Here is a 21,054-nt window from a genome sequence, read left to right on the forward strand (position 1 = left end):
GTACGGTAACACATCATTTTGGCAGCAGAACTCGAAATATTGTTCATAATAAATATGACACATCGAACGATAAATCTTTTCAAGTACAAGGAAAGTCAGTCTGCTGCTTGTTGCTGCAACCACAGTTCCCGGAACGGAAAATCAGAAGGGAACTTAACGATAATATTCGATGTTGCCATTGAGTGTTTAAACATATATAAACGAAAGTACAACGCAGGGAGCAGTAATAGTTCTTGTCGAGCACAATGAAAGTTGTTCTGTTGTTTGTTGCTGGTGAGTACTGGCAGAAGTTATAAATTTTCGACACTAAAAACTTTTTTGTACCATAACTCCCTTTTACATAAATTCTGATGTAGTAATTCGCGTGAAAATCTCTTTCTACAACTGTCGAAGAATTTTTCATTGCCACAATTGGCCACGTAATAGTTCGAAATGGAAAACAGCTTAGAGTATAGACAGAATTCTAGGAAGATTTCTTCATTTACTTGCCCACACGAGCAGTGCTACTGCATAGATACGCGAAGACAGGTGTTCGTTTTCTCTATATGAACATATCCAGTGATTTAAAAGTATTTGTCAAGCAATAACCAACCTTAAGTTCCGCTGACTAGTACTTATATACCCCATGACCTGCAAACTAGAAACTCTATCAAGCAATTGAAGGTACGATTTGTTGTAAAATAGAAATGCCGTGTGGCTAGGGCCTCCCGTCGGGTAGACCATTCTACTGGTGTAAGTCTTTCGAGTTGACACCACTTCGGCGACATGAGTGTCGATGCGGATGAAATGATGATAAGGACAACACACCATCCAGTCCCTGAGCGGAGAAAATCTCCACATAGCTGGGAATCAAACCCGGGACGTTAGATATGACATTCCATTGTGCTGACCACTCAGCTACCAGGGGCCGAGCGATTTTCAGTGCCACATGCAGATGTAAATATTGCAAAACGGATTGTAACGGATGTCGGATCTTACAAGCTTCGAAAACGAAGAGGATAACACGAGTTAGAGAGGGATGAAGCATACTAAACTAGTGGGATGACTGAGCTGTGCATATAAAAATTAACGAACGACGTATCAGACAATGTAACAGTGTCTTATTGTATTTTGTGCAATTCCTTGTCTACGCCGAAGAATTCCTGTAGAGAGTATTCTATCGACATAGAACAATATAACTTTGTGGAACAAATAGCACTTTGCCTTAAAATGTGTAAATACAAAGGCAGTGGAGGAAAACGAAACTCGTCATATTATATCACTGTGTTTTTTGGGACCACATACGAGGAGTTCTAGCGAGCTCCGAGTCATCCTTGTATGTTCTTCTGGGCTCTCCGGAACCCGATGGCCTATTTGGCTCACTGTTACCAGTGATGAGGAGTGTTTACGCCGTGGACTACTTTTCCGTTCAGTATTTGCAATCGTATTTTAGTTAAAAGTATATTAGGAGGGGGTGTTAGCCTCTTTGTGGCATGTTGCATCTGCAATTGAATCGCTAGATTCTGAATAGGCCTGTCTACATGGAACAGCTTCGGTAACAGACGCTACTGATTTTTGCAGCCACCGTCAAGAGAGACACTGACTACGAAGCCGCTTGTTGAAATTCAGGCACGACGTGGATTTTTGTGCTACTTGGTAGGATGCCCCTGTTGCTAGATTCACCGTACTGAGGTCCTTACTCTCGACCTTTACTAACGTTAAGGTATCACTCTCAGAAGAAAACGACTCGTCTTGGACCTTTATTCTTGGTATTCATATCTTCAGTAGTTTGGGAAGCCGTTGACCAACTTCCAAGTTCCTGACTAATTGGAATCCTCCTCTTACCAAGCGACAAACTATCAGAAATAGACTGTCCCGCATATGTAGCCTGGATCATTGATTGCTACGGCCCCAGTCCTGTCAAGGCTTAGTCTGCGGGGGAACAGACAGTATTCCTAACAAAACCCACCAGGCAGTAACTCGAACAAACGCTCACAAACACAACTTCAAATGTTAAATTTCTAAGAGTAATTTCTTAGTCATTCAGAGTGACACGGGTTCGGCAGGGCGATACGCTCCCACTGATTCCCTTCAATCTTGTCATAGACGAGGTAATGAGAGAGTGGGATAAATAACTACAAGAGAAAAACATTTTAGGATTCCAGGACAAGAAAGAGAAACATTAGAATTGAAATGTTTCGCTTCTGCTGACTATATTTCTAAGGGCAAAACTGATGTGAAATTAATGATAGAAACGCCTCAAGAAATTGCAGCTAAAATCGTATGAAAGTAACGGAATACATTAACCTTAAACACAACAGAGAAAAATATGTACGGATAAAACCCGGAAATATCAAAAGAGTCAAGTTCAAATATTTGTGAGAATAGACCCAATATAATGGGTTAGATAATGTCACAAGTAAGGTACACCGAAGAAAATGGAACTAGCATACGAACTCACGCAAAACCGTTATATTACAAGATCAGTATCATTCCAGTCAAAAATGAAACATTACGCTACTATAATTGAACCGAAAGAGCCTTGCAGATCTGAATGGCGGATCTGAAGCCACAGAAAAATTTTAGGGCCACGGAAGAACAATCTTTACAACTGTTCTAATCGTATAAACGAAAATCTACACTGAAGTAGACAAAGGGAAGTAACCGATTTTGTGACTTTTACAAGTTCATAAACAGGAGCGAATTGTATAATTTCATCTGTGTGCTTTGATAGTTTATTTTCTTGAGTTTCTGCGTGTTAGCGTAATATGTAACACACACAGTTCTTGCGTTTCGGTTTGCGTCGTGAAGGAAACCGATTTTGTGTTATACTACAGGTTCCTAATTAGGAGCGTACTATTTAGTCTCACCTGAGTTCTTCGGTAGTTCGGGTTTGATTGTCTGCTGTTAATCTAATTTAATAAGTGCAGTTCTTGCGTCGTTCTACCGTAAAGTTTCGCAGCACGTGTCGTTAGTTCTTTTGTCTCAGTAGTGGAGTTTTCTACCGTCTTTAGCATGGACTGGGGCCGAGTTGGTGACTCTTCACTCTCAGCTCCTGGCTCTGATAGCTTTGGTTACACAACTTGAAGCTGCAGCGGATGGGCATCACCGTGGTGGGCCGGACGTGGCAATACAACGGACGTCCAGCACGCTCGAGTCCTGTGATCGGTCCTCACCGGTGGCCAGCTCAGTTACTTCTCACACTGAGGTTGATCCCCCCCAAACGTGATCGAGTGGGAGTTCACCAAGGGGTGTGGCAGGCGCGGAAAGACTTTCAAGGGCAACGGAAAAAAGGCTGAAAAAAGGTGGTTTGCCATACTGCACGGTTCAATTTTTTTTTCATTGTTTATCTTGTAGTAAAGCTGAGCAAACGAAAAGATTATGTCGGCGAAAGTTAACCTCAAATACTTACCAACAAAATCGAGTTGATATTTCACACACGTTTGAGGGGCAGTACTTGTTAAATACGTAGTGAGGAGAGAAATTTCTAGTAAAACGCAGTTTCCTAGAGATTGCTGATAAAGCTCTCTAAGATCAGTACAACACAATTTCGGCACCGGCTCGATTCTTTTTTCTGTCAACAACGCCACACAGCCCCTGCTACCTTATAGCCACCTGCGTGTAGTGCACTCCTGACCTATTCAGCAGAAACCGAAACCCAGAAACCTTATGGCACAAGTCGAGGAGTCTGCAGCCTACACGGACTAAGCCTCTTATTCACGCCCCCCACTTGACTCTGTAGCAGAGCTCCGCAATCGGTCGTATGGACTACACTGCAGCTGGTGAGCTCTGCTTTCATCTCGCAAGCAAAACTGGCAGCCTTTATCACTTCAGTTGGCCGCTCGAAACCAGAGAGAATCTACTCCGATCGAAAGCGAGAAACATAATTGGTACAGACGTGAGTCACCGCCTGCAGTTTGCTGCAGCCTGTACTCTTCATGGCACGTAAGACCACTCTTGTTGATCCGACAAACAGTCGCCAGGTGCTGTCTGTGGCTGACACGGTAGCTCGGCCACATGCAGTCGGCCAGTCCTCTCAGCCTGCAACATCCGGGCAAGCAAAGAGGCTGGGGTTATAGCTGGTTGGGACTCAAATTAGGAAATGGCTGCCAAGAAGGGAAGAAAGTAAATTTTCACTCCGTGTGCATACTGAGTGGAGTAAGTACACAGTGATTCGATCTCTTTACATATTTAAGCGCAATTGGCTATAACTAACTACGTTCAGGGCCAAGTTCCACCATCGCCATCAGTCCTCAATCCTCTGCAGATTTCAAATTCCCTACAGTCTTGTGACGTAATAGCCTCAGTACAGCAATAGCGTCACCGCGAAAAATCTGTCATGGGGCTTCTGTTGTTAACACTAGATCAATTATTTATGCGGACTTAAGGAAAGTATTCCAGGTTTTAGGAGATGATTGTATGGACAAAGAAAAATTCCACCATACCCTAAAGTGCACATCTTATTAGCCATGAGTACTTGTTCATCTTCGTTACTGTGAAGAACACCTCGTCTACTGAAAAATTTTTGCTGTTCCGAATCATCCACAGAAATCAATAAACAAATGAGACACATTATTTTGTGTAACAGCGTATAACCCACATATACGCTCATGTGTACGGTATGTTTTTTGTGACAAAAGTACTACTCTTCCACAATTACTATTAACGGGGCACTAACACGAACATCAATGCTTACCGATAGAAAAAAGACAGCTACAACGTGATCGTTGGCGCATGGATGTTTACAACAATGGTAGAAATGTAAAAAGAAAATGGTGGTAACAACTTAAAGTCTTACACTAGTTACCTATAATTATGTATACCAAACTTATTTCAATGAATTTAAACTGCAGAAAAAAGTGTCGCCAGCTCCAGAACGAGTAAAAGTTACATTTGGAAAGTAGCCAATGACTTTAAAATCATTCAAATACTGGACCAGAAAGGTGAAACTACAAATAAACAAAATGGTCTTCGATGTAGAAAACACGTATAATATAAAAATAAAAGAAGTTAATTTGTCCATTTATAATGTTTATTTTAACTATGCAACGACTAGTAAAACTTCATAGAAACTGTACTGTGTTGTGTAACTCAAAATAATGCTGTTTGTTTCAAAATATATTTAATTGTGACCAGAACTGATTATTATTGTTCATCAGTTACTTTACAAATGATCCCATAAAATAGACGGTAACAACTATTTGTCAATATTGATATTTCATAGATGAATGTCATTTACAGAACGCAGTATATTGTCACATAGAAGAAGGTGTAATTATATGAATGACCAACACCACCTAACGAAGGTCTATTCACCACTTGCACATACAAGAGCGCGGAGAGAAGTGCCTCCGGCCAGAACACATACAGAACATTCCAGTACAATGATTCTTGACATTTGTGGATACGGCTAGAATGTACTAGAACCGAATATAGAAATTAAAATTTTGCACTTCAGTTGAGTTTTGAACTCATGATCCTCCATGCAACAGCCTAGTATCATAACCAATACACCGCTGTGACTGTGCTACTCACCTTATTCTGAGATATTGCTCCCTCCTTAAGAGAAGTGCGTCTCGGTGTTACATTGTCCTAGTCCGGGAACAAGTCATCGGTCCTACATGCTCCAACTCCCGATGGCAGATGTTCGCCCTGACGGTGATCTTCTTAGAATATCCTTTGCCGCTACGCTCTTCGTCACCTTTCCGCTTGTCGCCTAACGCTGGGGCTTTGAATTTACCCTGGGTTCCAGGATCTTTATAGGGGTTCATCCGAAGGACGTGGACGGTATCTCTGTTCATTCATCGTCTTGTGTCGATGTCGAAATATTCAACTTCACAAGTAACATCAGACAACTGTTTTACAGCCTTATAAGGTCCAAAGTAGCGCCTGAGGAACTCCTCAGGGAGACCAACCTTCCGAACAGAAGTGAAGATCCAGACGAGGACAACAGGCTGGTAGACAACAGGGCGGTAGCTCACGTCATACCTTCCATCGGAATCGAGCTAACTGCCGAGCTTCCTCAGCTCTGGTTAACACCTGGCCGATGTAGTCTTCGTCCACGTCATCAGGATGTAATGGAAACACAGTGTCCATCATCACAGTCGCCTCACCGCCATACACCAGGAAAAATGGCGTAAAACCTGTAGTGTCTTGTTTGGCGGTGTTGTAGACAAACGTCACGAAAGGTAGCACGTCATCCCAGTTGCTCTTCCGGCCGGAGTGGCCAAGCGGTTAAAGGCGCTACAGTCTGGAACCGCGCGACCGCTACAGTCGCAGGTTCGAATCCTGCCTCGGCCATGGATGTGTGTGATGTCCTTAGGTTAGTTAGGTTTAAGTAGTTCTAAGTTCTAGGGGACTGATGACCTTAGAAGTTAAGTCCCATAGTGCTCAGAGCCACTTGAACCATTTGAACCCAGTTGCTCTGTTCAACATTGACGAACATTAATTCCACGTTGGCCAAGGTCTTATTAAGGCGTTCAGTAAGCCCGTTAGTTTGCGGATGGTAGGCAGTCGTCATGTGATGAGAAATGTTGCATCGACGGACTATCTCTGTCACGAGATTCGATTGAAAACCTTTCCCTCGATCCGTAATTAACGACCTTGGGGCACCGTGCTTTAATACAATGTCTTCCACGATGAATTTGGCTACCTCGAATGCTTCGGCTTTTGTAATGGCATAGCGTGTGAGATAATCAGTCCAAACAATAATCTACCTATTGCCACTAGCAGACGTTGGAAATCGTCCGAGGAGGTCAATCCCAACACGCTGGAAAGGCGTTTCGGCTGGTGGAATTGGTATGAGTCGGCCAGGTGGTTTCATCTCCTCTGGCACTCTCCATAATGCGACACATAGTGACGTATACTCCCATAAACCTGGCCAGAAAAATGTCTTGCAGATCCTATCGTACGTATTAATAAATCCTAAATGTCCGGCCTCAGGTGTGTAATGGATTTTCTGTAGAACATCTAAGCACATGTGTTTAGGAATCACTTTCCAAACGGATTAAAGTTTTTCTTGCAAAGTAATCCATTAACTACCTTAAATTGTCCTTCCGCATCCTCTGACAGATTTAAGGCAAGCATAATTTGAGATATCTTGGTGTCCTTCCTCTGATCAGCAGAGAGATCCTGGAATGCAGCGAGACAGTCACTGTCTTCCTCAAAGTCTTGATGGTCTTGCTCATGGTTTCTTGAGAGACAGTCGGCATCTTGGTGTTTTCTTCCACTTTTGTACACTATGGTAATGTCATACTCTTGAAGACGTAGTGCCCACCTGGCGAGTCATCCTGTGGGATCCTTAAGACCTGCCAACCAACAAAGTGAATGATGATCTGTAACAACTGTGAATGGCCTTCCATAGAGATACTGTCGAAATTCGCACATGGCCCAGATTACAGGAAGACATTCTCTTTCTGTAGTTGAGTAGTTTCTCTCTGTTTTTGTGTGTCTCCTTGAAGCTTAGGTTATAACCTTCTCTTTTCCATCCGAAATTTGCACCAGAACAACACCGATCCATTGTCCACTTGCATCTGTGTGTAGTTCTGCAGGCGCTCTCTGATCATACAGACCAAGTACAGGGTCAGTCGTCAGAGCTGTTCGTAGCATATCGAAAGAATTTTGTTGAGCACCACCGCAGATAAATTTAGCATAGGCTTTTAACTATCTTGGAGTAGCCTGACTGTGATACAAAAGTCTTTGATAAAACAAACGGTAATAAGAATATAACCCGAGGAAGCTTCTCATATCTCTAATACTTTTAGGAATTGGAAATTTCGTTATAGATCTCACGCCAAAGAGACACTTCCTTGGATTAAGTTTCAGTCCACCTTGTTGTTTAGTCAGCCCTCAGTCTTTTTATGTGTTCATCAAGTGTTCTGAGTACACTATAACGTCATCTAAATAACAAAGACATATCGTCCACTTCAGGTGACTTAGAAGATTATCCATCATCCGTTCAAAAGTTGTTGGTGCATTACACAAACCAAACGGCATTACCTTAAACTCATACAGGCCCTCATGGGTGATGAATGCAGTTTTCTCACGATCAGCCTCATCTACTTCGATTTGCCAGTATCCCATGTCCATGGCTGAGGAAAACTTAGCCCCCTTCAGGCAATCTAGTGTATCGTCAATTCGTAAAAGGGGTAACCATGCGTTTTAGTTACCTTATTAAGCCTCCTGTAATCAACACAAAAGCGCCAACTGCCATCCTTCTTCCTCATGAGAACCATGGGCTCGGCGAAGGCTGAATTATGTCATTCTTCATCTTTTTCTCTACCTCGTCGCGAATTATTCGACGTTCCGTTGCTGACACCTCTCTGGCTTATTGGTTGATGGTCTCCAGTGCTAATCCGATTCTTCACCGTCGATTTGTCTAATATGATCTTCACTGTGGTTGAAGCGTTCAGAGAACTCTTGAAGAATGGCAAGTAGCTTTCTCTGATGCTCGTTAGTGAGATCTGGTGATAGTTGAACTAGAAGTTCTAGTCTCGTAGTAGTAGCGCCAATTTCGCCCACAGACTCGGCGTGGGAGGTTTTTATGACGCTCACCTGTTCTTCAATTAACGACTCAGCGTTTGCTAAGCACATGCGTCTTGGAAGGACTGCGGTTCGCGGCGCCAGTTTACTATCCTCAAACCACGGATTCCGTTCTTAAATGAGACAACAGAGCCTGGGATGACCAAGTTATTCTTCAGTGGTTCAAATGGTTCAAATGGCTCTGAGCACTATGGGACCTAACTTCTGAGGTCATCAGTCTCCTAGAACTTAGAACTACTTAAACCTAACTAACCTAGAGACATCACACACATCTATGTCCGAGGTAGGATTCGAACCTGCGACTGTAGCGGTCGCGCGGTTCCAGACTGTATCGCCTAGAACAGCTCGGCCACCCCGGCCGGCTCTTCAGTGGTATGCTTCTCTTACATAGCTCTACAAGAACCATGGGTTGATGGATGGCAGGACATCTGACAGTTGCCATACTAGCGCTGACTGCATGAATGACCACTTCATCCAGCACACGCTCTCGGATGTGCATCTTCCTGTCCACAGTATCTCATCTCGTCTAGCATAATCTTCGAGCGACCACAATCTATAGTTGCATAATAAGCTTTCAGAAAGTCCCATCCGAGAACGATGTTATGACTACACTCTTGTAAGACGATGAATTCTACGGGCTATGAATGGCCACTTATACCCACACGAATCACACATCTTTCTGTAGATTTTTCATCTTTCCCATTAGCCAACTTCAGCAGAGATGTTTTGCTGTCGACGAATACTGTTTTCTGCAACTGGTGGTGGTACTTCTCCGAAATGACTGAATATGATGCTCGAGTGCACAAGAGCTTGAGGTGGTTGGTCATCCATGAGGATATCTAAGTAGTTTCTTATCATTTTTGTAGTGATCGGTGGCGGAGGATTTTTGTCTTCGGCGGCCTCACCTCCAAGGAAGGTCGCACCCTTTAGTTTTCCATGTTTCGGCGGCTAGGTGATCGGCTGGAGCTTCTAAACAGCGATGAAGACCTCGATTGGCGTGTTGGGGAGCGGCCTCTCTAGCGGATAGCTTGCAGCGATGGTGACCTACATCGTCCTACACTCATATTTTCTTGTTCATCTTCGTCGTCCCGGAGTTGGCGTCAGGTTAGATAGGTCAGCTGTCTTCTGGAGCGGGAGTCATCAAATATCCGCCGCCTTTCTCGACAGTAGCGCACCACATGTCCCGGTCGTCCACAGTGGAAACATACTGGTTCGTTATCCTGGGTCCTCAGACATCAGTTTTCCTTGGTGCCCAAACAGGTTCCTAATGCGGTATTGTGGGAACGCAACTTTATCTGGGTCTCGACTTTTTTATCGTTTTAAATGGAAATGAAGGACGAGAGATTGGGTTCAATGTCTGTTCCACTTCCTCCCTTATGACCTCTTGAAGCGTCTCTGTTTTTTGCTCGCCGTGCAATCCAAGTACCTTCTAAACTTCCTCTCTCACTGTCTGACGAAGAACACTTGTGAAAACAGTTCCTTCCTCCATCACAGACATCGATGCGACGCTTGGAAGCCGTTTTTTGATCCATTGTCTGGATGTACTGGCACCTTTTTATGAAGTCGTCTGCTGTCGAAAACTCCTTCAGGAGTAGGGCTTGATACATGTCCTCAGCAACACCCTTCATGAGATGTACAACCTCATCTTCCTCCTTCATTCTAGGATCCACTATTTTACACAGCTACAAGACATCTTGAATGTAGGATGCTGTAGTTTCTCCTGGACGCTGTGCCCTGCACTTTAATGTATCTTCAGCCTTGCACTTCTGTCTTTGTGTGTCGCCAAATTACCTGCGCTGTTCCGCCTGGAATACTTCCCAGCTTGTGAACTATTCCTCGTTCTCATACCACTGCTTGGCAGTGCCCTCCAAGTAGAAAAATACGTTATCCAAACACACGGTGTCATTCCATTTGTTAAATGTTGGTATACGCTCATATACCTTCAACCACTTCTTTGGATCTTGTCCATCGTCACCAGAGATCCCGGAAGGATGTCTCATGTGGTGGCACACAGTTGCTTTCGTCGTGACGTCCTCTTCTTCTTCTGTCTCCTATAGATTGCGATCTGTAAAATATAGCAAGAACTCGGGTTCCTCGCCACGCAAACGGCGGCTCTGTTGTGGTCTGATGGGAGCAACTGTGTCGTCGATAATGTGCGCTACCCAGGTTCCAATATCCAACGTCTCCACCAGAATAATGTCACGTAGAATAAGGTGTAATTAGATGTATAACGAACACTAACTTCACCTAAAGAATGTTTATTCAGCACTTGCAAATACAAGAGGGCAGAGCGAACTGTCTCTGGCCAGAACACATACGGTATATACACAGTTACAGAACATTCCAGTACAATGATTGTTGACATTTGTGGATACTTTTAGGATGTACTCGAACGGAATATAGAAATCAAAATTTTGCATTTCAGGTGTGATTCGAACTCAAGACCCTCCATGCTACAGTCTACCATCATAATAACCACTTCACCACGTTGACTGTGCTATTCAACTTCTTGTGCGACAGTATAATCAGAAAATTATTCGACTGCAAGGTAGCCAGAATACTTCAGCCACTGAAACATGTACTGCACGTAAATAAGTTACTTATTGTCTACACTACTGTAGTAGTGAAGCACAATATGAACAACTATACTAACTACATGGTGTTATGACAATGATGACTTGATTGAACATCAATTGTAAATTTGATCAGCTTTGTTGACGGTTAACGACTTAGGTCAATAAAGTTTGCTTTGACTAGACCGCTCTAATGTTACAATATAATTACTATTACGCTGGCATGCCGATTACACAAGTTTGCATTGACTAGACCACTCTGATGTTCCAAGACAGTTGCTGTTGCGTTGGCATGCCGACTATACAACTATAAAATGCTGGCTGGATATTTACTTTGCCATGAGTTACTTGCGGAACGATGTAATACTTGTCACGAAATTCAGTATTGGCACCAGCCTCTTGCTTAGCGAGCTGCTTGAATAAACGTGATCCATATTGCTTTCTCCATTAATTCCAAAAATTTTCTTGCGACCATGTACTGTGCCCATTCGCGAGCTCACTCACTTATATTTTGCCTCCCCACAAATTATAACACCTTTTCCTGCACAATATTCAATTGACACATGTGTGTCAACACACACATCCGTACCACAGCACAGATGCTTCTCAACTCATCTCTGTCCACGCTCTCCAGCCAACGATTATTACTTGAAACATGTTCTTCGTGTTTCGTACACAATTTTCCTGACGTCGCCAGCTTATTTACCTTTACGTTTTGAAATAATTATTCCTAGTTTACTCTTTCACCCCACATTACATTTTCATACACATCAACCACTAGCAAAATTCTTAAATACATATAATTAAAATATATGGCTATAAAACAGTAAATTCAAGTATCTGGAAAGTGCGTGAGGCACTGGGTTGTAATTTACAAGCCGCTTGAACTCCCGTCGAACCTTAAGTCAAGTCAAAACACACAACACTACGGTTTCAATAACTTTCGGTGACTGAATAGCTCGCTGGCATTTGCGCCATATTACATTTGAACGAATAAATGAATAACAGAATTTATTACATGTTTTGTCGTTCATTTCCTGCTTCTTCACGAAAATTCTCTAGGAAAGTTATGTGTAACAAAAGCTATGATCTGATTTTCTTATTAACTACCTCATTTACTCTAAATCCGTAATTCTTATCCTCGTTAATACGGAAATGTAATTTCCGTTCTGTCTGACGTACTTGCAGAAAAACGTGGTGCTCTCGTGTTGGAATACTGTACATCTTCAGGTGTTCTACATAAATGTCACAAATATCCGGTATCCTCTTTCTGCAACTCCCCTGAATGTAATTACATTGGTTTTCATTTACGTCATAGCCAATACCAATCATAGAGGCACACTACCAGACAATAGGACACCATTGCCATCCAGTGGAGGTATATTACCAAGCGGCAGAGTCGTTCTACGAGTCAACAGGATTTCACTACAGTTCAGTATTTTCACGCTAGCAGCTGGTACAGTCACGTTATTAGATAGTAGTATTGCAAATATAGTTGGTAGAGTTACACTAACACCCAGTAGTGGGAACAACGAGCTGTAATTATGTTCATTGATTTTTACAGCATTGGTAGCAGTGGCGGAGGTCCACGGGCAACCCCTACCACCGCCAGCATCTTGAATGAGAATCTAAGCACCGGCAATATCACGGCTGAGAATAGATTTTTGGCGAGGTCGTCCTACACGGAAGATGACGATGATACCATTTGTGTCGAGGCAGACAACAAGCTCTACTTGTATGCTAGTTCGCTGAAGCTGTATTCTTGCTACAACCAGCTACCGAAAGGTAGGTTACTTTATATAAAACTGTTTTCTGTGCAATATTAACAAGATAACATCAGACTGCTTAGCATCATATTGCGCGAAGGGCTCCTCAGTGAATGTGGAAATAAGAGTGAATTCAAATCATAAAGGAAAAGTGGTTACCCCTGCCTCACTGCTCAATGAAAGATTATCTGCTTTACGAAATTACTACTCTTCGTGATTCCCCACCACAACTATTCTGGGCCACATTCCACCCTTTTTGATCTCCAATTTACTATAATTTGTGATCCCCTTAAATCAACTGCATTTTTTAACCTTCGAAAGTTTTAAATCTGAATTCTTGTATGACGATTACGTTGTGTAACGTGACATGAAATTCGTTATGGACTACAGTTTCAATATTTTACGAAGAGATATTTGAACATTCACCGTAAGTTACCACGAGTGCCGTGATACATAGCGTGTGGTTAATTTCCACAGTGAATGTGTTGGCAGCATTGTACGTACACCTATACACAGTGAAATACTATAAAGCAATAGGCGGGGCACACTTTCCGTTGTATACTGTGGAAGGCCGTCGGTGGAATTAATGTATATAAAGAATTATATTAACACTTTAGGAACAAACAGAAAGATGCGTACAAGATTAAAAAAGTTCAAAAATTACCGACCGATTGACTTTACCTAGTCGGAGACGTCATCTTGCCATCCAATTAATGCACACACTCATACGAAGCCTAGCGACAGACATCTCTAATGTACCACCAAACCAAAATATATGCTTCCCACAGACAATGGTACACAGTTTTACTAATCAACAGTGAAAGCATTATAAAACTATCCCGAGTTCGAGGAATTTATAAATAGCAGCATGTCTCACATTTTATTTGGGAACCAGTGAAGGCTGAGAACTGAACGTGGTAATAGCAAGTTAATTAGGTCAGTTCAAAATATGGAGGTAGAAGGAATGTGAACAATCGTAGTCGTAGTACTGGTTGAGATTTCCATTGGGTTAGAAATTTTGTCTCCAGCTTGCTGGTCAGCACGAGAGTAACGATTACCTATAACAATTGTAAGTGCAACATGATAATGGCTTTCAGATTCACCTTAGAAGTAACTTGAGCAGAATGCTTTAGCTCAAATGTACGCGGTCTTCAAAGTTGTGTCGTGTATTTAACCGCCCAAGCAGTCTTAAGAATACCAGGAACCTTGATAAATTATTCTAAAACATTTCTGTAACGGCGTCGTAGAACAGGTATTATTGAAGTATCAGATGCAAACAAACACATGTGAGCACTCGCGATTTACTATCGTTTTAACTTTCTTGATGTAGTAATCATGAGTGTGAAGATGGACATGCCTATTGGCTTTCCGTGGCCGCTATCGGAAACATGCGGAAGCCTTACAGTCAACAAGTACAGTGGTAAAAAAAAGGTAGTGTGACTAGGGCCTCCCGTCGGCCAGACGGTTCGCCTGGTGCAAGTCTCTCTATTTGACGCCACTTCGGTGACTTGCTCGTCTATGGGGATGAAATGATGATGATTAGGACAACACAACACCCAGTCCCTGAGCGGAGAAAATCTCCGACCCAGCCAGGAATCGAACCCGGTCCCTTATCATTGACATTCTGTCACGCTGACCACTCAGCTACCGGAGGGGAAAGTACAGAGGTAACTAACGGAAACGAACGAACATGCACTGCCAAGTGGTTCAGCGTGTCCTTACGAAGTATCACGACAAAAACTCACGATGTGCTTACCGAAGCGCCCTTACTCTCAGGTGCAATAATATTGTGGTCGACTACCAAACTGGTGGTCACACAGAGCTGAAATCAGTTAACTTCGACAGACATCGTACAGAGTGAATAATCCTTCCAACTGTAGCAAAATTTGAATCGTCTAGAGCACGTAAAAATTAATGGACTCACCTTTCATATCGTTGGGTCTCTTTCAAAGCCAGTAATACTTTGGTCATCTTGCGCTCCTCATCCATGTATAGAGGTACAGTAAGCATTCGGTGTTACTATAATTCTCAGAATCAAATTGAACAACAGCTTAACACAAATACCAAAGCTCGTGTTTAATATATGCTGATATCCAATCAGCTCTGGACATAGTATCAGTCGGTGCATAAACTGACACGATCAGACATGTGATCATGTTGATTTTAAAGAGCTCATTTGCAATGTTATCACTGACCTTGGTAAATATATCAGTGTAAATGTATCGAAAAGAAGTCTTTCTTCGTAAGAAACTTCCTAGTGACAATGTACTATGGGCACAGAGGAAACCTTTAAGAGAGTGTTTGGCCATCTGGAAATGTTGGCAGCTGGGAGATAGTGGCGCAAAGCCTACCGGAGAACCGGCCCATCGAACACACTTCGACGCATTTTCTTATGCAGTCTCAATGCTTACCTCCTACTTATAGGCATTCTTTCTGCATTTTTTGTCTTTGTTCATTATATCTCATATAATAATGGCTGTTACGAGGGCCTCCCGTCGGGTAGACCGTTCGCCTGGTCCAAGTCTTTCGGTTTGACGCCACTTCGGTGACTTGCGCGTCGATGGGGATGAAATGATGATGATTAGGACAACACAACACCCATACCCTGAGCGGAAAAAATCCCCGACCCAGCCGGGAATCGGACCCGGGCCCTAGGATTGACAGTCTGTCGCGCTGACCACTTTTTTTTATTATTTTGTTCGCTGTTGTTCGTTACGTTTGGTCTGGGCGGACGTCACAAGACATCCGTTCAAGCTGATCGTTGATTCCTTTACTCAGTTTTTTTTTATTACCGCCTCTCTGACCAAACACGCTGAGCTACCGTGCCGGCACCACTCAGCTACCGGAGGCGGACATTATACCTCATCATTCCACCACATTTTTACTTGAATGATCAATTTCGCTTAGTGCAGATCGACCTACATTGGAAGTTCCCAGTCTTCCGTCATTTTTGATACGTTTGGCACTTCGTGTGTTATTTTTGTGTCGACGAGGAGAGTGTCCATCTTCGCGATTTGAAGGCTTAAGTGTACGATCCAAACCATGAGAACCTTATCCTATACAGAACACTGATACATTATCAAACTAATTTGGTATTACTGTAAAAATGTTCTGTGTTAAGTGATGTTTGCCGTTATATTCTCTCAGAAATGTTTCATCGGGAGAAGTATCTTATCTCTTTGATTTGGGTAGTTTTATCGCTCCATATACAACCCGCAGTGGAGCTGCCAGACAATTTTATTTTCACGAGCACAGCTGGGTCGATACAATCCACCAGGAGAGAATCTCATTTTGCTCCAGTGGAACTGGCGTTCTACAAGTTCTCTAGAGGTCGGCTGTTTGGCCTCAGAATTAATTTGATTCGCTGCAATGTATCACGCCTTTAACAAGCTTTTTTCTTATTGCTTTGTTTTGGTTTGTACATACTCGCAGGTCATGCCGCTAAGCCAATATCTCCGTCTTCTGTGACATACAATGTGCCTCTTTCCAGACCAGTGGTCGTTGAAGCATGCACAGGAATTATGACAACTGATGATTGGCGACTCTCGCCAGCTGCCTGCTAGGTAATCCCGAGATCGCCACGCCCATACACTGCCGTTACTAGTTGAGTCGACGATGGAAGGATTCGAGTTTTGACTTGCCATATAGAGACAGGACCAAAAAATGGGACAATAACATAGGCTCATTTTTTGGCACACATGATCACATGGGCACGCACACACACACACACAAATAAACACACACACACACACACACACACACACACACACACACACACACACACACACACGCACGCACTTCTTTGTTTCATATGACAAAACTTCTGTATTTCACATCACAAATATTATGTATACATGTGTTAAGTAATTGATTTTTACAGAAACCATACAACTTTCTCATGAATCTACCCTCTGTACGGCCTCGTCATTTTATGTTCATCAGATCTCGTTTCACACTTACGTTTGTACACATTCGTCTCATCATTACATGTAGTCTCTCACAGAGTGTAACTGTCCCCTGTCTCTAGATTTTCATCAGTCTGTAACTGACACACATAGGACACAAGGCAGTACTATTCCCATTCTATGTGGCTACCATTTCCCCAAGGTGCTACCATATAACTACATGGTCACCATTTTCCCACAATGTAGCTGGCCGGTGTGGCCGTGCGGTTTTAGGTGCCTCAGTCGGGAACCGCATGACTGCTATGGTCACAGGTTCGAATCCTGCCTCGGGCATGGATGTGTGTGATGTCCTTATATTAGTTAGGTTTAAGTAGTTCTAAGTTCTAGGGGACTGATGACCACAGGTGTTAAGTTCCATAGTGCTCAGAGCCATTTGAACCATTTCTGAACCCACAATGTAGAAGAATCTAACCTTGATGTTATGTCGCTGATATCACGCATCTGGCAGTTGTGTACCATCTTCCCATTGACATGGCGCTGTGGGGCGGCGGGTGGAATAATTGTAAAATATTCCTATTATTTATTTAATGTTGTTGTTTGCCGTTCTCAACACTGGCTCTCTAACTACAATATTGGCAACCATAAAGTGATTAGCAAAACGTGAAGCCTAAATTAGAATTCCTAGTGCCCACTTCATCTGAGAAATACATTTATGGCTACAGCTTATACCTCTGAGGAATTAGGAGATTGTCTGGGATTCATAATCAAAAACCATTCTCTCTAAAATGTTCACTATATTCTGAAAGTCACAGACCAAAAAGAATCCACACTATCCAACTACCAGAGCAGTTCAGAGTCTAATGCGCTGATGCCACTATAACTGTTCAAATTAAATGTTTAAGTGAATGCTCGCCATAATTTGATGATAATGTTCATCAAACGCCACGCTATTAATAGTAGAATGTCTGTCCCGCGGCGGCACGTGAAAATACGACATATGCAAACTAAAGATAGATCATTAACGTCATCCCAAAATTAACACTTAACTCGAAAACGATTTCATGGTTACGCATATCCCGAGTAACTTATTACTGCATCCGAGGCTGTTTATAGCAATGATACCGACGCGACGCGACTCCCGGCACAGGTAGTGCGCTAATCAGCGTCTGGAGAGAACTGGGGCCTTCCATTTTCGCGCAGCGTTCTTACATATAAAGCCGCGGTGCGGACGGCTAAGGGAACGCCTGATCAAATCTGCTCTCCCGACTAGCCGCTGGGCTAGTAATGCACCACTTTAAGTTATCGAATAAATCATTGCTTACTTTGCTGATGGCTGATGAAGCTCTCAATTTAATTGTGCAATCAGCACACAAGTAAGTAATCATAATAAAAGTCTGATGTGGCTAAGTCAAATATTTTGGGCGAGAGAATTAATTTAATTACACTACATGCAGTAGACGAGCTCTGAACTTGCTATTTGGAGATACGCTATAGCCATAGTTTTATAATTATTCTGTTGAAGCTTCTCACATTTTTATGATCATAGCGGATCTCCCTTCTACTTAAATTTAAACATCCTAGCTTCATTTATTCACCTACTTATTCTATCTTGCTTCCTTAATTTCTAAGACAAAAACCAGAAAATCATGAATTTCAACTAAAATTTTAATTTGTGAGATCCGGAATACTGTTTCTACTAAATTATTATGCAAAAGGAATCTAAATGTAAATTTTTAAATTTCTAGCTCTTTTCTGTTGCGTCAATGATTATTACAGGAAACCACCAAATTTCGAAAATTCTTAAAGTTATTGAACTGATATCCCGCACATATTGATTTTGTATTACTCCTGACATGCTAGAAATATTTCAGGTTACTTACCTCATTTTAAAGTACTGCGCAACATTTATGACGTCAGCGCTAGTTACAGCGGACTGGCTGGCACACAATGGAAACACTGATGTGAATTTTATAAGGCGTGAGTATGCTGCTTCCCTACAGTGCTACTGTGTAACTGAGAGAAAAATGTTACATCACCTTAACCATCTTTAGAGAAATTCAAATAGGGAAAGAGGGAAAGAAGGAATTGGTACGGATGGAGCGCATTCCTCCGAAAGAAGCCCTCAGCACTTTTCTGGTTCTTTCGACAGCCGTTTCGCATTTCCGGGCCAAATATTTAGTGTGCACCTTATAGGTTGCGTTGAGCCCGATCAAGAGTCGCACGTATTTGACCACTAATTTCGAAGATAGTTGTTACAGGACAAGCGATATTTCCTCTGGAAGATACGTTTTGTGACTCGGAAACAATACGGTCTTTGATTCTGATGTGAATATAATTCGTTACTTGTTAGCCCCAGCTGGAATGCGAACGTAATTTAGATCTTACGCAAGCGGCACTCTTCAACAGAAATGGGTCGCTGGATACAAATGGGATTCAGTTGCAGAACAGGTTTTACAGCGTCCACGATATTATCAAACGTTGCAGGTGATATTCGGGCATATTCCTTGAATAGTAAGGTTTGACACTTCATTTGTTCGTATAAAGGGGAAATTTTCTGCGAATATATTTTTCCAAATACGAAATTCTGTTTTCACAAGTTTGTCGTCGACAATGTTTCTTCAGTATGCGTTTTTAATTTAAAATCTCTTTGGTTCATTGAACTGGCTGGGAAACCGTGCGGGCGGTGGAATACGGCGGCTGAGCTGCATACGTAGGACAGAGTAACCGCAAGGCACCGCTTCACACTGGATCGTTCCAATGTTAGGGTGGTCTCGTGTCGGGCCGCTTTTGCATCAGATCGCTCACGGTTACTGGGGACCCGCTGTGCTCACCACTCCCAAACTACAAAGTCGAGGATCGCAAGATCAAATGTTCAAATGTGTGTGAATTCCTAAGGGACCTAACTTCTGAGGTCATCGGTCCCTAGACTTACACACTACACCAACTAACTTATGCTAGGAACATAACACACACCCATACCCGAGGGAGGACTCGATCCTCCGGCGGGAGGGGCCACGCAATCCGTCACATGGCGCCTCTAACCGCGCGGCCGCTCCATGCAGCCTGGCCAGATCACTTCCCAGTAAATGTATCTGAGGTCCCTGAGGTTATCGCCATTTCACAAGTCACAGGGTACATGTGTTGCTTACTGAATGCTTCACACCAGGAACATTACCCTCCTAGAGGAACTTAGTTGTAGTGACAACTTTCGCAATGCGCCATACATCAGGTTTACTCGCGTGGTCCATCTTCCAACTGTCTGCTGTCGTGCTAGTAAGGATAGGAAAACGGTAACATAGCGTGCTTGTCAGCATTTACGATGGTTACGATATTATTACGGCACTCGTAACAACATTCACCGCCTATTAAGCATGACTTGGTAAAATGTAGCACAGAAAAAAATACTGACGGAACACCACATTCTCACTGACATACAACCATACCACAATCTTCTCACAGTGCTGATAGTGAAATTCACGCTATGTAAAAAAGCGAAGACTTACGGTTGTCTTATCACCAGTAATCTGAAACTGCTGTGCTATTTTCATAATTCCTGCCATTATTAAAACGTATTTCCTTTCGTTGCAGTTTACGTGGTGAAGCCAAAGAATCAGTGTAAACCATACCTGTCACATTGCCCCAGGAACTAGGAGTATTGCAAGTCTGGTGGCTCAGCTTCAAGGGACTGACTCGTCTGCGAGTGAGTGAAGACTAAATGGCTGGCCTGCTGACTGAAGACATCTACTGTTTCCAGAGAAGCCAAGAAACTGCAAGAGCGTCATTACTTACCTTTTCTACTCAAACATAATCGAGGGAATCTACTCATCCTCTTCTATGAAGTTTCTGATTACTTCACGACATGCAATAAATTTCATTGTTGCAAAGATTAGTATTTAAAACATTGCGTTTGCCTTATTTTATCTTTCTGTTGTTGCTGTAATAGTCGTATGCTACGCAATAAAAGTGTAGTTACTTAACATCAACTGTTATATTTACACTGCAGAAGATTTTTCTCTGTCTATAGCTTCACGTAAATACTGGCAAATACTGGCTTATTATTAATAACGTCAAATGCATTTCAGCCATTATTCACTCTGACCTTCTATAATCCCAACATCCAGTTCCAACCTTAACAAGCTGACTGCCACGAGGACACCGGCGGCCACAGCAGTGGCTTACGACTGCTTGGCCTTACCTGGCCTGGTAATACCTGAAACATCTGTAATCCAGAGGAAACGGTGTCATATCGCACGGTTCTGTTGGTTTCATTGCAAGGTATTATGCAAGGTA

General features: G+C 42.7%; 2 protein-coding genes across 2 annotated transcripts in view; both read left to right on the forward strand.

The window, feature by feature from the left end:
* Positions 1-21,054, forward strand: part of LOC126236541 (uncharacterized) — a 206,194-nt gene that overhangs the window by 95,121 nt on the left and 90,019 nt on the right. The window lies entirely within an intron of this gene.
* LOC126236535 (uncharacterized) lies at positions 234-20,743 on the forward strand. The gene is made up of 4 exons (XM_049945906.1): positions 234-273; positions 12,412-12,559; positions 12,658-12,878; positions 20,353-20,743. The coding sequence occupies exons 1-4, from the start codon at positions 246-248 to the stop codon at positions 20,412-20,414; spliced, it is 459 nt and encodes a 152-aa protein (XP_049801863.1). The 5' UTR covers positions 234-245; the 3' UTR covers positions 20,415-20,743.

This window comes from Schistocerca nitens, chromosome 2 (assembly GCF_023898315.1).
Source record: "Schistocerca nitens isolate TAMUIC-IGC-003100 chromosome 2, iqSchNite1.1, whole genome shotgun sequence".
Taxonomy (NCBI): Eukaryota; Metazoa; Arthropoda; class Insecta; order Orthoptera; family Acrididae; genus Schistocerca; species Schistocerca nitens.

Coding starts and splice junctions, on each gene's coding strand:
- LOC126236535 (XM_049945906.1), top strand. CDS start 246: ATGAAAGTTGTTCTGTTGTTTGTTGCTG. Junction 12,560..12,657: donor CTAGCAGCTGGTACAGTCAC/GTTATTAGATAG, acceptor TGATTTTTACAG/CATTGGTAGCAGTGGCGGAG. Junction 12,879..20,352: donor CTACAACCAGCTACCGAAAG/GTAGGTTACTTT, acceptor CTTTCGTTGCAG/TTTACGTGGTGAAGCCAAAG.